This window comes from Terrapene carolina, unplaced genomic scaffold, assembly GCF_002925995.2.
Source record: "Terrapene carolina triunguis isolate 2854851 unplaced genomic scaffold, T_m_triunguis-2.0 Scaffold310, whole genome shotgun sequence".
Taxonomy (NCBI): Eukaryota; Metazoa; Chordata; order Testudines; family Emydidae; genus Terrapene; species Terrapene triunguis.
In genome coordinates, this window is record NW_020664661.1 from 4,246,251 (window position 1) to 4,261,087 (window position 14,837).

Below are 14,837 nucleotides of genomic sequence, written 5' to 3' on the forward strand. Positions count from 1 at the left end.
TTTTTCAGACCGCTTCCAGCCCTGTGTATACAGAAAGCTGGAGCTGGGGGTAGCAACTGGCTCTTGTGGAGTTGTGTTGGTAGAGCTCAGGAGACCTGGACACAGGGGATTGCATGTTTCCATGGTGGAAGAACTCTGGAGACCCCCTCCTCTGTCTGTGTCTCTGAGGGTGAGTTCCCATTGACATGTCCAATGGGAATCACACAGCTAAAACTCGTTGCAATGCTTCAGAAAAGCACCTTCCCGGGTCCACTTCGTGTGTCCTCTCTGTGTGTTTCATCCCAGATCTCTTGTTGGCCATCTGTCTCTTGGGGTCTTGGGGTCTTTCTGTCTGTTGCAGTCCAGGTATACACTGGTGCTGTCTGCATGCAAAGAGGTGGATGTTTGAATCTATTCTGGACTTTGAGTGGGATGGGGGCCAGGGGTAACATGGTGGTTGGAGTCAGGGCTAAGAAGGTGAGGAGGGACGGGAGAGCAGTGGTGGAAATGGGGGGTAGCATGGCAATGGGGCACCGGGTGATATTGTGACAAGGCTCAGCAGTAACATGGCATGCAATGCAGGGCTGATGTTGTGTTGGGGATCAGGGGTTATATGGCAATGCGTGGCAGGATGATGCAATGAGATCAGGAGTAACATGGCAATGGGGAACTGGGGTAACATGGCAATGGGGCGCTGGGTGGTGATGTGACAAGGATCAGTGATAACATGGCAATGGGGTACAGGGGGGATGCTGCGATGGGGCACGGGGCTAACATGGCAATGGGGTGCAGGGGTGATGTTGTAACATGGTGATGGGGCACAAGGGTGAAGTTGTGATGGCATCAGGGAAACATGGCAGTGGGGATCGGGGGTTATGTTGCAATGAGGCAAATGAGAACATGGGATAACCTGGCGATGTCCCAGTTTGATGTAACATTAAAGTACAGTCGGGGTAACAGCACTGAAGGTCAGTTTGACGTGGCAAAGGAGAACAGGAGTAACATAGTGATGAAGCTCTAAAGTAGCAAAACTGGATCTGTGTAACATGGCAATAGGATCCAAGGCTACATAGTGACAGGCCCAAATCACAGTGATGGGGATCTATTGTAGCGTGGGGTTAGAGGATCAGGGTAGCCTAGTGCCTCGGATTGGTGGTGTTAGAGGATCAGGGTAGCCTAGTGACTCGGACTGGTGGTGTTAGAGGATCAGGGTAGCCTAGTGACTCGGATTGGCTGTATCACAATGATGGGGGCTCAGTTGTATCGTGGTGGTAGCATTGGGGTACACTATAATGGGGACTGGTAGCATCTCAGTGATGCGGAGCAGCAATACCATGGGCGGGGTGGGGAATCAGGAGTAATGGGGTTAACACCACGATAATACCGGGGGTATCACCATGATGGAGGTCGTGTACCATGATGATGGGGCAGGTAGGGGCACTATTGCCAGCGGCTGGAAAAACAAAGAACCTACTGGGCAATAAAACAAAAACAAAGGCAACTTGGAAGCACCTGACAGCCACAATTCATCACAGCCCAAGTTTTTTTTTTTTTTTCATGTTCCCATTATATTTGTTTGTAAAAGTGGAAATCAATTTTGAAGGTAATTTTCTGGAAAGAATGGAAGGGAGGTGGGAGGGCCGGATAAGGCAGAGATGGCAAAAGGGGAAAAAAAATTTAGGCCAGGCACAGCCCAGGGGCAGCTCTTGGCAAGGTGAAAGAAAATTGCATATTCAATCTCCATCCATGAATCTCCCTCACTGCTGCCCGCCTCCTGCTCAAAAACAATGAAGGCTTTCTCCCCTATGCCATGCAGCGTCCAAGTACCCGCGCTCACTTTAACTTCAGGGTCATTAATTCACCTGATTATTGCAGGAGAAGAGAAGGCTGCAGCAGCATCCGTTCTAAAGCCCTCCCTTAAAAACAACTATCCTTTGATTAGTCGGGGGTGGGGTGAGATAATGTGTTGTCTTGGACTAGAGCTATACATGTTTGAAATGGGAGGTGAGGTGCAGCAGGCAAGCCGTCCGGGTTGTGGCCAGGAGGGTTGGAGAGCAAGCCTGGTTGCATAGCTTTGTTGTGGTGTGATTGCGAATTAAAAGTAGCATGTTCCACTCTGCAGCTACCTTTGGGGAGGGGAGGTGCACGGCAGTGTGTGTGTGTTTAGGGGGGTGGTATGTGAACGCTGCTTCTTCAGCAGCCCAGCCGCAGTGTCACCGTGCGAGGTGACATTTGAATTTACAATTCCGCTGAGAAAAGCCATTAATTCACAAATTAACATTTCTCCCTCTCTCTAGCTCTCTCTCTCTCTCTCTCTCCCTCTCTCTCTATCTCACATGGATGTGCAAGCAATTGAAAAGACAAAGGAAATAGCCTTAAGGAAGAGACTTTACTGCTAGTCTGTCTGTGCAGAGATTGCTACCACTGCTTCTAGACAGATAAACCAATTACCTGAGCTGCTCTGTGCATGGCAGCCTGCTATTACCTCCCTTTGTAGAGCTGAATCCTTTGCTGGATTACGCTGTGTGTATCTCATTAATGTAAACCAGCAAGACACTGGGTACTGCCCCCCTTCATTCTTTGCAGCTGGAGGGGGTAGGATGGGGAGTGAGGGGCAGGTAGGATGTATCTGGCAGTGGGTAGGGTCTGGGCCTCTGACTTTGCTGGCCTGAAGAAGGTTGAGTCTTGGGAGTGTATGCCAACAGCCATGGTCAGCCTATCACAGCGTCAGTGTCTGACTCGGACAGTCCCACCACACATACACCCCTAGGTGTACATATGTAGGCAGATGCACAGGTATGCACAGGCCTTTATTGATGCACATACACGGGGTAGCCAGACAGAGATACACACGTGTACAGCTGTACATGCTGGGGCTTATACACAAATAGGCGTGTGGTGTGACTGTAAACATATGTATGTACCGGGCCACGTTCATCTCTGTCGCAACCCCACTGACGTCAGTGGAGTGATGCCCTGAGTGAATTTGGCCCATACAGACATGTAACTAGGCTTGGCAGAATTCAACTTTTATTTTTTTTTATAATTTCAATGGATAACATCGTTTATTTTTAAGCATTTTTTCCAATTTTGATCTATTTAAATTTCCACAGTTGCAGAAAATTGGGGAGAGGGGGCAGATAATAATTATTTAATGACCATCAACATCACGTCAAAGTATACAAAGGAAATAGCCTTAACCTCTAAGAAGTTCTCAAGCAGCATTTTTCTTACTTTGCCTCGCTGTAAATTTCAGTTATCAGTGGAAATATTGTTTCATCAGTTTGCACGTGTACAGTGACATCAATGTTCATAGACCTTCACCAGTGAAAACGGAACCCTTCCAAGCCTACATGTAACGTACAATGGCAAAGGCTATTTACGTGGGTCCACTATCATTCTCTCGTCCCTGTATGTCACACTCATTCGCATGCACATTGTCACCCTTGCCCCCCACACTTTCACACCTGTTATGTATGCAATGCGCACACACACGTGTGCCCACTCACGCCGGCACCCATGCTGCTTCTCTTGCACAAATGCTGAGGTGACAGTTACATTTTCAAGTCATGTCACTCCTCCCTTCAGAAACTTTGCACGCCAGCCCAGCAGTCATGTCCCCTTGGGGGCGATGAATCTAGGAGCACACTAAGTTAGCTCAGTCCTTTATTCTCCTGTTCACACACATAGGTATGTTTGGGGCAGAGGACCCCCCTGCAATATGGTTTCTGTAAAGGCCTGCATGTCTTTCCATGCTCTCAGACTACTAAAGTCATGTGCACAGAACCGGATGGAGCTCATGGCCAACAGTCCCCCTCTGCACCCCCCTAGGGCTTGGTAAATTTTAGTTCCCGTCATTTCCATAGAGGGTGGAGATGGGGGGTGGGGGGAGTTCAGAGATCTCCAGGCTGGGGAAAGAGGACCAGGGATGTTCAGTCCCCAGAGGAAGGTGAATATTGAAAGCATAATCTCCAGCTGGGGTGTCCTCAAGAGTCATGGGATATGCATCTCTCCCCGCCTTCTCCCTGTGCGTGGAGAACGTGCTGTGGGTCCCACACTCTCTTTGACTTCGCTCTTGAAATGTGGCTGAAAACTCATCTCCTTTCTGGAGAGCTCTTGCCTCTCCCACGTCCCTGTGAACCCCCCCCCCCCTCCCGGTGCATGGCACATGGGCGGGGAACGGCATCCCACGGCCAGGCGCTGGAAGACGGATCACAATCAGCGAGGGAATCGGCAGGCAGCGCCGGTAATTCAAACCGTCCTGACCGTTCAGTGAACCCGAACCTGCTGACCTTGACGGCAGTAGACAACGGCGGCCTCAGAAATCCCAACCTTTACGGAGGCGTCGGTGGAGGATGGCTCGTGTTCTCTCTCCTCGACCACATCCAAGCAGCTCTGGGGCCTGACAGTCAATCCCCCGTGAGCCGATTCGCTCCTAATTTGGCCGTCTCTGTGCTCCCAAGCCCACAGTGGAGATGACGTAACATTAAGCGTTGTTTGTTGCCTGCAGATGGAAACCGCCCCTCCAGAGGCAAGTCTTCATCTGCTAAGGGAACGCACTGAGCACCTTGTTCTCGGTTTGAGCCGGGGAAATCCCCCGCCTCCCTAGAAGATGGGGATTTTAGAAAGGCTGGTAGTATTAGAAAGAAGAGCAGGAGCTCTTTGCTTGTCTGGGGACGGCATCAGATCCTCCAGCTGCGTTTCACTTGATCCCGGGGGAGGCGGGGAGATCTCACTTAGCGATTAGCCCACTACGAGCGGAGCAGAGGGGGGAAGGTGATTGGAGATGGGAGAGAGAGAAGGAGCTCTGTCTGAATTGTGCCACAGGAACTTGCGTTCAAGAAAACGCAGTTTATGAAGTTTTAATTCACCTCTCAGGGAACATTGGATCCCCTCCAAACGCCGGCATTGCTGCCAAACGGCTCCTGGAACAGATGCGCCCGCTGGCTGGGTCAGCCTGCCGAGGCTGGGGCGAGGTTATGATCCTGTGCATCGAGGACGTCTCCAGTAGGACCCCGGGGATGAACTACCTGCCTGTCTAATCTGCCTATAATTCTTTGAACCTCGTTCTCATCTATAGGAAAACCCCTTGGCACTGTTCTGGCAGCTTCAAGTGGGTCCCTATGTAATTTGTGCCCACTTTAAGGCTGCCATAGTGGTGTAAAGGGAGGGGCCTTAGTGTCAAGGAGAATAAAGGCCTCAGTAATTGCCTCTGTCCACCTTCTTATTGGTCTCTCTTGCTCTCCCTCCATGCATCTCTCTGCCGAGATGTGTCACGTGCCGAGCTCCATGGGCTGTAGGGGTTGGTTCTCCCCCTTCCCCCAAGCCGGGCGGGAAGGAAAGAGCCTGCGGGGGCTGAGAGTGCAGGGGGGGTGTTTTTTGGTTCAGGGAGGCAGCCCAGGCTGGGCTGAGGAGCTTCCCTTCTCCCCCCCATGCTGTGTTTGTCAGCAGCTCACAGGTGTCGTACAACTGCTGAGGCAGAGAATTTCCATGGGCGCAGCTGGTGGGCTGAGCAAGGGGGTCTGCATGTTTCCCTGGGACAGGCTCCTAATGAAGTGTCTTCAGTAGGCACTTAATTAAACTTTAACGTGACACCAATTGCACATGAAACACGCGCCAGGCTCTGGAGGACCTGCTACCCTCCCGGAGACGCCTCTCCACAGTCAAGGGCGTTGCAGAAGGTGGCACAACATTTCCATAACTGGGCTCCCAGAGAAGTGAAGGCTTTTGTGGCTGCCCACAGCACTGGGCTGGGGGGAAAAGGCAGGAAGTTCTAGAGAGACAGGCCACAAGCACAGAGTTTGACCCTTCATCCAGATCTGAACTTTCCCATATTTTGGAAGGATTTGGCTGAGTCCCATCTGCTTTCACCTCTATGACACTGGGTGCATCTTAGCCTCCCAGTGGGAGAAATAAATATCCTGTAAGGCCTTAAAGGTCTTTCAGGTTCTTTTCTGCCCTGCTCCCTTGCGTATCTGGAACTGTTTTGCTAATGATGAGCAGGCCTCATGTTGCTGTAAGGGACTGTTTTTCATCACTTTCATTTTACATTGATATGGCACCTTTCATTCAGGAGGATCCCAAAGCGCTTTCCCAGCAAGTTACAGGAGTTACAGGGAACTAGGGTACAGTGACACTCTGTTTATATGGTACTGAAGTAGACTGCACATCCCAGATAGCTGCAATGTATTATAGCATTGCATGGAGACAGTATTTCAGTGCGTTGCACTTTTCAGTGACCTTTCTGTCACAGTTCAGTTGCTTAGTGAGAGAAAAAAACAGGCTGTTTTGGAAAGTTTCACTGTATAGGAACCACTTTAGTCCTCACTGAAATGCAGCTAAGTCTGGGGTGGAGCACAGCTGTTACTGAACAGTGCAGAGCAATGACACAGCAGTTTAGGAAGGAGACTGCCGAGTCCAATTGAAACTGCATGGGGGATTTAGCTAGGCAGTGTGTAATCACTCAGGTTGGAATTTGTCAGGCCAGCCAGGTTAATGTCTGCACTCTTGCAAAAAGTGCCATGGGAATTTTAACGACTCAGAGTGATCAGAGCCTTTGTTTTATGGCACATCAAAAAGATGGCAGCCTCTAACAACACCCCCTCCGGGGCACTGGTTCACTGCTGACTCAGAAGAGTGTCCAATAAAATGATTCACTGGCACCTGGCTCAGGACTGGAGTGTGGGTTTGCCCCTGCTGGTGTGTACGTGGGGAAAGGGGAGAATGATGGGGATGGGGCAAAAGGACGGGGATGTGTGGGCTCTGAGGTGACCCAGGGTAGGATGATGTAGAGGGAATGGGGTCTGGGATGGAGTGAGAGCAGAATGGAACAGAAAGGGGAGAGGAAGTAAGGAGTATTTTATTGGGCCGAGAGGATGGGTGAGACCAATAAAATCTGGGGAGTGCATAGAGCTGCCTGGGGCTTGAGTCAGGTCAATTGAGTTCAGGCAGCCAACAGCTAAATCAGGCGCCAGCGCCCTGACCAGGAACCCGAGCCTCTCAAGAAGCAGGGAGACGGGGTTGCACGGGTACCGCTGTCCCCTCCTCATCTTTATTGGTTCCAGTAATGGTGTTGATTTGCATGTCAGGCAAAGCGCTGCTTGGAAAAAAAAAATCCCTCTGAGCGTGGCAATGTCAGCGCTCGCTGTTGTTCGACAGTGTAAAATTAAATTAATAAAGCCCCCAACACAGGAAAACATAACAGGAAATTAATGGCCTTTACTGTCGGTCTGATGCAGTCATTTGCAACCCTGCTTTCCGCACCAAAGGCTTCATAAATGCAAGCAGTTTCTCTAAACAAGCATAGTTAGGGCTGCATGCAATGTAATTTTTTGCCTTGCTTGTGTCCTTTTGAGCTAACAAAAGCCACCATTTTTTATAAACTCACCAAGGGGATCCTCAGCAGGTCCAGCACCACGACACACAGGCTCAAGATCTGACGGGAGAGAGCCGTACCCCATGACAAAGCCAAGTAGGTCTTCTGTCCTGGGAGACGGAGCTGCAGTAGCCCTGTTTGCTCTGCATTAGCTAGGCAGCAGCATTCTCCCTGCCGGCTCCCTGCTAGAGGAAATGTGTGCACCAGCTGGGGAGAGGATTGGAGGGCCAGATCCTCAGCTGGCATAAATCAGCATCGCTCCATTGAAATGAATGGAGCTACACTGACTTATACCAGTCGGGGGGTTGGCCCATTGTGTAGTACCATTGCTGCTGCTCCATTGATATAAACAAGGCAAATACGCACACCAATGACAGCTGCATTTCTATCTTCTAAAGGGTCAAACCCAACACAGCAAGAGATACTGGATTCACATTCTGTTAACCCAGAGTGACTCCACTGAGGTAACTGGAGTCATTGCAGGTTTACTACAGCAGAATTGAGAGCAGAATTTGCCCAGTCGGCTCCAATACAGCGCACAGAGCCATCATGCTGCACTGGATACACATAAGCCAGCCACCAGTACACCCTACACCAGGGATAGGCAACCTATGGCACCTGTGCTGAAGGCTGCATGCGAGCTGATTTTCAGTGGCACTCACACTGCCCAGTTCCTGGCCACCGGTCCGGGGGGCTCTGCATTTTAATTTAATTTTAAATGAAGCTTCTTAAACATTTAAAAAACCTTATTTACTTTACATAAAACAATAGTTTAGTTATATATTATAGACTTATAGAAAGAGACCTTCTAAAAACGTTAACATGTATTACTGGCACGCAAAACCTTAAATTAGAGTGAATAAATGAAGTCTTGGCACATCACTTCTGAAAGGTTGCCGACCCCTGCCCTACACTGAAATAGCACAGCCACAACCACCAACACTACACATCAGCATGTGCATGCTCATTCAAACACAGCCATGTAGCATGGCTATACATGTTGCACATGTACATATGGCAGCTGTGTGCATGCTGACACAAAAGTGCCTTTACTCACGCACACTACAGCTGTATTCAGTACAGATGAGCATGCTCACTCACAGCCTCGGGCATACAACCAGACACAGAGACCGTGTTCAATACCTGTAGTGTCCCACAAACCCTGTGTTGAATTTGAATTTGTACATTTGCAAACTGTATTGAATGCATATTATTTGTGCATGCACACACCCACTTCATTAAATGCACATTTGCATACTCCATAGTAATCCAATGCACATTTGCCCACAGACCTTAATACATATGCATTTGCACACCTAAACATGACATTAACTGCATGTTATTTGTATGCGCAGACTTCATCCAATGCACATTTGCACACTCACACAATATTAAATGCAACTTAGCCTGCACAATTAAGAGTAAGTTTGCACCTCCTGTATTAAATGCCCAATGCACATGCCACATTATCCATTCTGTACCCAGGCACATATGTGTATATGCAGTCTTCCTCACTCATAGATTCATAATCCTAGCTATACATTGATGCCAGAACACACGACCTTGCCGCCCTTCGTCCCTCCACCTGTCCAGATACACAGCAAATGTGCTCAGTTTGTATGCTGATTGGTGATAGAGATCCCTAGTTACAAACTGACATAGGTTTGTCGACGTGGGGTTTGCATAAAGAGGTTCAGACACATAGGTTTACCCGATGCATATGGACATGGGGGTTTGAATACATATTTGGTTCTTGAAGGCTAATATCCTACCAAGCTGCTATCCCCCGACCCACTATCCCTGCTACACCCCCCACTACCTCAATATCCTTAACACACCCCTTCACCACCTCATTACCCACCGCACCTTCCTGGCACCCTTCATACCTTGCTCCCATCCCACTGAGCTCCTTCCCAGCTGAATCCCTGCCCTTCCCTTCCACCCTGTCTGCTCCAATATCCTCAGTCAAAGCCCCATGTGTTCTGGCAGCCCTGCTCGACATAGAATTGACTCACCCAGAGATGGTGGTACCCTAAATGTAGGGCAGAGCCCTCTGTGGGGAGCTGTGACCCCAATATTTCAGCCTCCCCTGCTGGGTGGGCCCAGAGAGCGGCACAGGCAAGATCAGATTGGCGCTGTTGCTTTCTGCCCCCGCCACGGGTAAAGGCCTCCTCAGGCGTCACAAAGGCTTAGTATTGATATAAGCATCGGGGGCCAAACTGAGGTGTCTGGAAATTCAGGAGCTGTCAGACTGTATCAGGCCACAGGCCCACCTCCTCCAATATCCTGTCAGTGGCCAGCACCGGATGCGTCAGAGGGAGGTGGAAGAACTCTGCAGTGGGCAGAGATGGAGTGATATGTCTTGCTGTGTTTCCTCCTGGCCTCCCATATCAAAGACTGGACTGAACCCTGAAGTAGGAGGTTTAATCTCCCTTCCAGAACTGGGGGTTTGCTTCATCCCCGGGAGAGCTGCCCTAGGGCTTTGGAGCAAAGCTCTTTGGGCCCTTGCTGCATGCAGTGAGAGCAAGGGGGTGTGCAGAGCTGGCTGCCGTGAATGACAAGCACTGTGTATTGATCGTGTTCTGAACTCGGCCCAGCCGATGGAAGGTAATTAATGACTCCATTTGCCTCAGTACTGAGGAGAACAATTGAGTTTGAAACTGCTACAACTGGCAGTGCTGTGAAAGCCCCCTCAGGGGATGTCCAGGAAAGATACCTGACAGGCCCTGGCTGCACTGGGACCCAGCAACACATCAGAGGGGGAAAAAGAGAAGGGGAAAAGGAAGAAGGGAAAGAGCAGTGTTGCTGTAAGGGGACAGGAGTGTGTGGTTAGAACAGAGCCGAGGCAGCGGTCAGACAGAGAGCCAGGGTAGGGTGACCAGACAGCAAGTGTGAAAAATTGGGACGGGGGTGGAGGGAAATAGGCACCTAGATAAGACAAAGTCCCAAATATCGGGACTGTCCCTATAAAATTAGGACATCTGGTCATCCTAGGCCTGGGTAGCGCTGGGACAGACAGATGGGAGGGGACCACCCCCAGACTGACAAAGCTGGGAAAGAGGGACAGCGTTTCTGCTGCAGTTTCGCTTACCCAGATGCATTCCCCTCTGCATTTCTGATGAGTGTTGCTGTCACCAGGCAGGTGTCCACAGGTCAGACCCATCCATTTTTGTTATGAGTGTGAATATTATTGGTAACGCCACCTGCTAGGCGCTATACAAACACACAGTGAGAGAGTCCCTGCTCCAAAGAGAGCACAGTGTGAGTGTTATGTCATTTGTATGGATGTTCTCATGAGAGACGTAAGTGTTTCTGTGTCACCTGTAGGGCTGTTTCTATGATACAGGGGTGTCCCTGTGTCACCTGTAATATGGAAACACATTGAACTGTAGGGCTGTTTCTGTGACATCCTGGAATGTCCTTGTGTCACCTGTCAGCATGTTTCCATGTTACCTGTACGGCTATTTCTGTGACACCATGGGGGTGTTTCTGTGTCACTTAGCAGTGTGTTTCCATGTTACCTGTTGGGGTATTTCTGTCACACACACACAGGGGTGTTGATGTGTCTCCTGTCAGGCGGTTATGCCAGTTGTGCAATTGTTTTCGGGTTCTTCTGGCAGCCCGTTGGGAGCAGATGTCGTTCCCATTATGTGTGTAGGATTGGTTCTGATTGTACTGTTCATACTCTGTTGTAAGAAAGATTGTGACTGAGGTCCATGGTCCAGCTCTCAAGCTGTTCGTGCAGGCCTTCCCAATCCAACATGGGTGCCCTGTGTCACTGGGCTGGTGGGGTCCCTGGGCCAGGCACGAATGGGGGGTTCTCTTGCCAATCCCAAAAGTGTTGCCAAGTTACCTGACTGGGTACTCTCTTGCCTGTCACCTGTCCAATAATCCTACCTATAGCCTCACTTCATCATAATAACGCCCTGCTCTGTCATTCCTTCCTTTCTACCAAACCTAACAGTGGTCCCTCCCCAGCTGAACCCTGTCTCTTCTCAGAATCTCCCTGCTTCCCCTGAGCCGTCCTCATGACTCTCGCCCTCCTCCATGAGCCCTCCCATCCCCAGAAGCTCTCTCACCCCGTGAGCTCTTCTCCTTGCCCTTCCTCCTTCTAAACAGCCCCAGGGTATTTCTCCAGCATCCTCTACTCCTGAGCCACCCCCTTGGACCCCCTCTCTTCCATCTCGCTCCCTACAGTCCCCCCTTGCCCATCACGATACTCATTCTCCACAGGATCTCCTCCCCTTTCCCACCCCGTACTCTTTCCCCTGAATCCTCCCTTCACTCTGACCCAGTGTCTGCCATTGCTCTGATGGAGGGAGGAGCGACTGATGACATCATAGAATATCAGGGTTGGAAGGGACCTCAGGAGGTCATCTAGTCCAACCCGCTGCTCAAAGCAGGACCAATCCCCAGACAGATTTTTGCCACAGGTCCCTCAATGGCCCCCTCAAGGATTGAACTCACAACCCTGGGTTTAGCAGGCCAATGCTCAAACCACTGAGCTATCCCTCCCCCATCCCCCATCCCCCAGCCCTTCGCTATAGTGTCCCTCTCCTCTGTTTCTCTCCCACCCACGGTGCTGTCAACCCTAGGGATTTTATAACAATTCTCATGACATCTGGTGTTTTCTCTAAGGCCCCAGCTCCTGGAGTCATGTGATTAGGTGAGAATCTCAGATCTTTTTTTCTAAAAACAGAAGTAAGTTTCTAGCCCTTGTGGTTGCAGTTGAAAAGGAAACCTGACAGGGTCTGACGGCAGCAGGCAAACACAAAGAATTATAGAACCTCCTTTACGATCACATGATTTTTGAGACAGTCTCATGATTTTTGGGGGCCAAACTCATAATGGAACTCTGTGAGCTGGCGACACTCCACCTGGAAATCGCCAAATCTTTGACCTTCCCTGTTCATAAACCACCTCTCAGGGGCAGTGTAGGGAGCTCAAAGCACTGCACTGTAGGGGTCCTGCTTCCTTGTGTGTATAACAACACACAAAGCATGTGGCAGGTTTTTGAATGTATTTATCCTGTGAAGCAGGGAGGTGGTATGATCCCCATTTTACAGATGGGAACTGAGACAAAGTGAGGCTTGATAACTTACCCCAGGTCACACAGAGCAGGGAATTAAACCTGGTTCTCCCAAGCCCTAGGCTACAGAACCATCCTTCTTACCCCTAGGAGAGTTTAGGAGATGACCCTAGGCCAGACCAGCCTTCGCTCCTCCCTCCTGCGCTGTGTTCCTCATCTCTCGTACATTTTAAGGCTAGTGGGGGCCACTCTGATTGGCTACTCTGACCTCCTGTTTAGCCCAGGCCAGAGATCCTCACCCAGCAATTGTTGCACCAAGCCCATAACTCCTCTTTGAGCTAGATCATTCTCTGTGTCTCTTTCTCTTTATAACTTTCCTTATGTCCCTGGCATAAATCCCTTTTCCCATCTAGTCCCTCCTCCTCTCTCTTGCTTTGGGCCTTCCCTGCCTCCCTTCTCCCATTCTCATCCTTTGCCCCCTGTCTTGGGGACTGTGCAGGCCCTGTCTTATCACCAGGTCTTGAGTTTACCAACAAAAATAATAAATAAATAAATAAATAAATAAATAAAAAGGTCAGTGAGCAGAGCAGCAATAACCCCTAAAAACAGTACTATCAGTGGGACATGATTGATCAATTGAATTCCATAGCGGCTGAAAAATGTGGGATTAAGTAGTGTATTATACGCACAATGAGTTGAGGCATGATGTTCATTTCAAGTTCATTTCGCCAGCCCTCTGCCACCAGATCAGGCAATCAATAGAGGCAGCAGATATCATATATCACCTCTCTCCGTGCTGGGGAGAGAGCACCATAATCTCTCGCAAATTTAGAGTGACAGATTTGTCAAGATCTGAAGGGCCCCTGAATAAATGAAGGAAAAGAGACTCCTGCAGCAACTTAAGAAAGCTCCTACACACACAAGCCTGGCCAGTGCCTGTGCACATACACACAGAGATGTTGGAGATACACAAGCGCAGAATCATAGCAGACACACAAATGTACATGCATAAATTGCAAATGCACGTGCACACAAACACACGTAAACAGCCAAGCAGAGAAACAGAGAGGGTGAAATCTGGTCCCACAGAAGTCAGTGGAAGCTTTGCCACCTAGATACACCATGGATATGCAGACACATTGGCATGCAAACACACAAATAACTGAAATAATAGGTACACGTAGAGATGTAAGCCCTCATAGGCCTAGAATCACACATTCGTACCAGTACACGCAGCACCCACAAGTAGGTGGAGAGACACACACAGTGACATACGAGGTACTGTGCACACACTCGCACAGACATGCCCACTGACTCAGACACACCCAAAGAGATACACACCCTTCTCTCCAGAGAGACAGACTGAGGCACACACATACATCAACACACACATGCTCCTCTTTCTGAGCGTGGACCCAGATTTTCCAAAGAGCACCACACTAGCTTTCCTTGGGCTCTGAGCTGGCAGCCTGCATTTTCAAAAGAGCCTAACTGCCGTTTCAGCACCTGGAGAGCTGATTTTCAAGCTCCCTGAAAGCCACTGAGACTTGTGCTCCTTAATGCCTGAGGTACTTTTGAACATCACCCCCTGACATAACAGCCAGTTCACCCAAAGCTCGCCGCACCCGGCACGCCTAGCTCTTCAACAGTCAAGCCCTGCACACTGAAATCCTTGCTTTGCCTAATTAAAGACTTCAGGACTTGGCCCCATGGAATAAGACCAGAGAGAGGGGAAAAGGGCTTAGTGCCAGGAAATGCTGCCTCCCTCCCGGGCCGAGGAGGGAGAATAAGAAGGGGCTGTTGTAGGGGAAGGCTGCCAGCTGGGACAAATCAATATGTAATATTTTCTATGGTCGTGCAAGTGGCACTGTACTAGGTTACTGTATATAATGTACTATTGATTATATCATATCGTATAATCACCTATAAAGGGATACATCTTACACCCAGGAGGGAGCAGGCTGGGCTATTCCTCCGGGCCTCTGCAGTCTGGTCTCAGGTTGGGGTAGGAACTATTCCGGGGAGGCAATTGCTCCAGGGCAGGAGGGTGAGACAAGTGACAGCAGAGCTCTGGGGGGCGAGGTGCCCATTGGGCCACTGTCTCTGCCACAGGCAGGCCACCATGACACGCAGCAGGGGGAGGGCAAAGTGGGTGCTTACACCCTGCACCACGTCCTGAGGAATGAGTTTCGCTCGGGAGCCTCACAGTTTGGGTGACTCAGAGAGAGCCTCGCATCTGGGGAGGTGGCACAATCCCTGGGATGGGGGTGTAACAGAGAGGCTGTCAGGGAGGGGTTAATGAACAGAGCTGAACGCTAATGGGGGGAAGGGGAGGTGAAAGAGGGAGATCCTGACCTCGGGCGGGGAGGGGCTTAGAACGCGGACGGATTCGCCTCCGGCTGGAAAGGGGGTTAGAACGCGGACGGACTCGCCTCAGGCGGGAAAGGGGGTTAG

At 50.1% G+C, this 14,837-nt stretch overlaps 1 protein-coding gene across 4 annotated transcripts in view; it reads left to right on the forward strand.

Moving 5' to 3' along the window:
• The window catches only part of PAX2 (paired box 2), a 100,443-nt gene that overhangs the window by 50,748 nt on the left and 34,858 nt on the right, over nucleotides 1-14,837 (forward strand). For 2 of the 4 annotated variants that reach the window (XM_024218732.2, XM_026657799.1), the window contains exon 6: nucleotides 341-424. The exons of the other annotated variants lie outside the window; for them this stretch is intronic. In XM_024218732.2, the coding sequence (XP_024074500.2) occupies nucleotides 341-424 (84 nt within the window). The remainder of the gene's footprint in view (nucleotides 1-340; nucleotides 425-14,837) is intronic. 4 annotated transcript variants of the gene reach the window in all.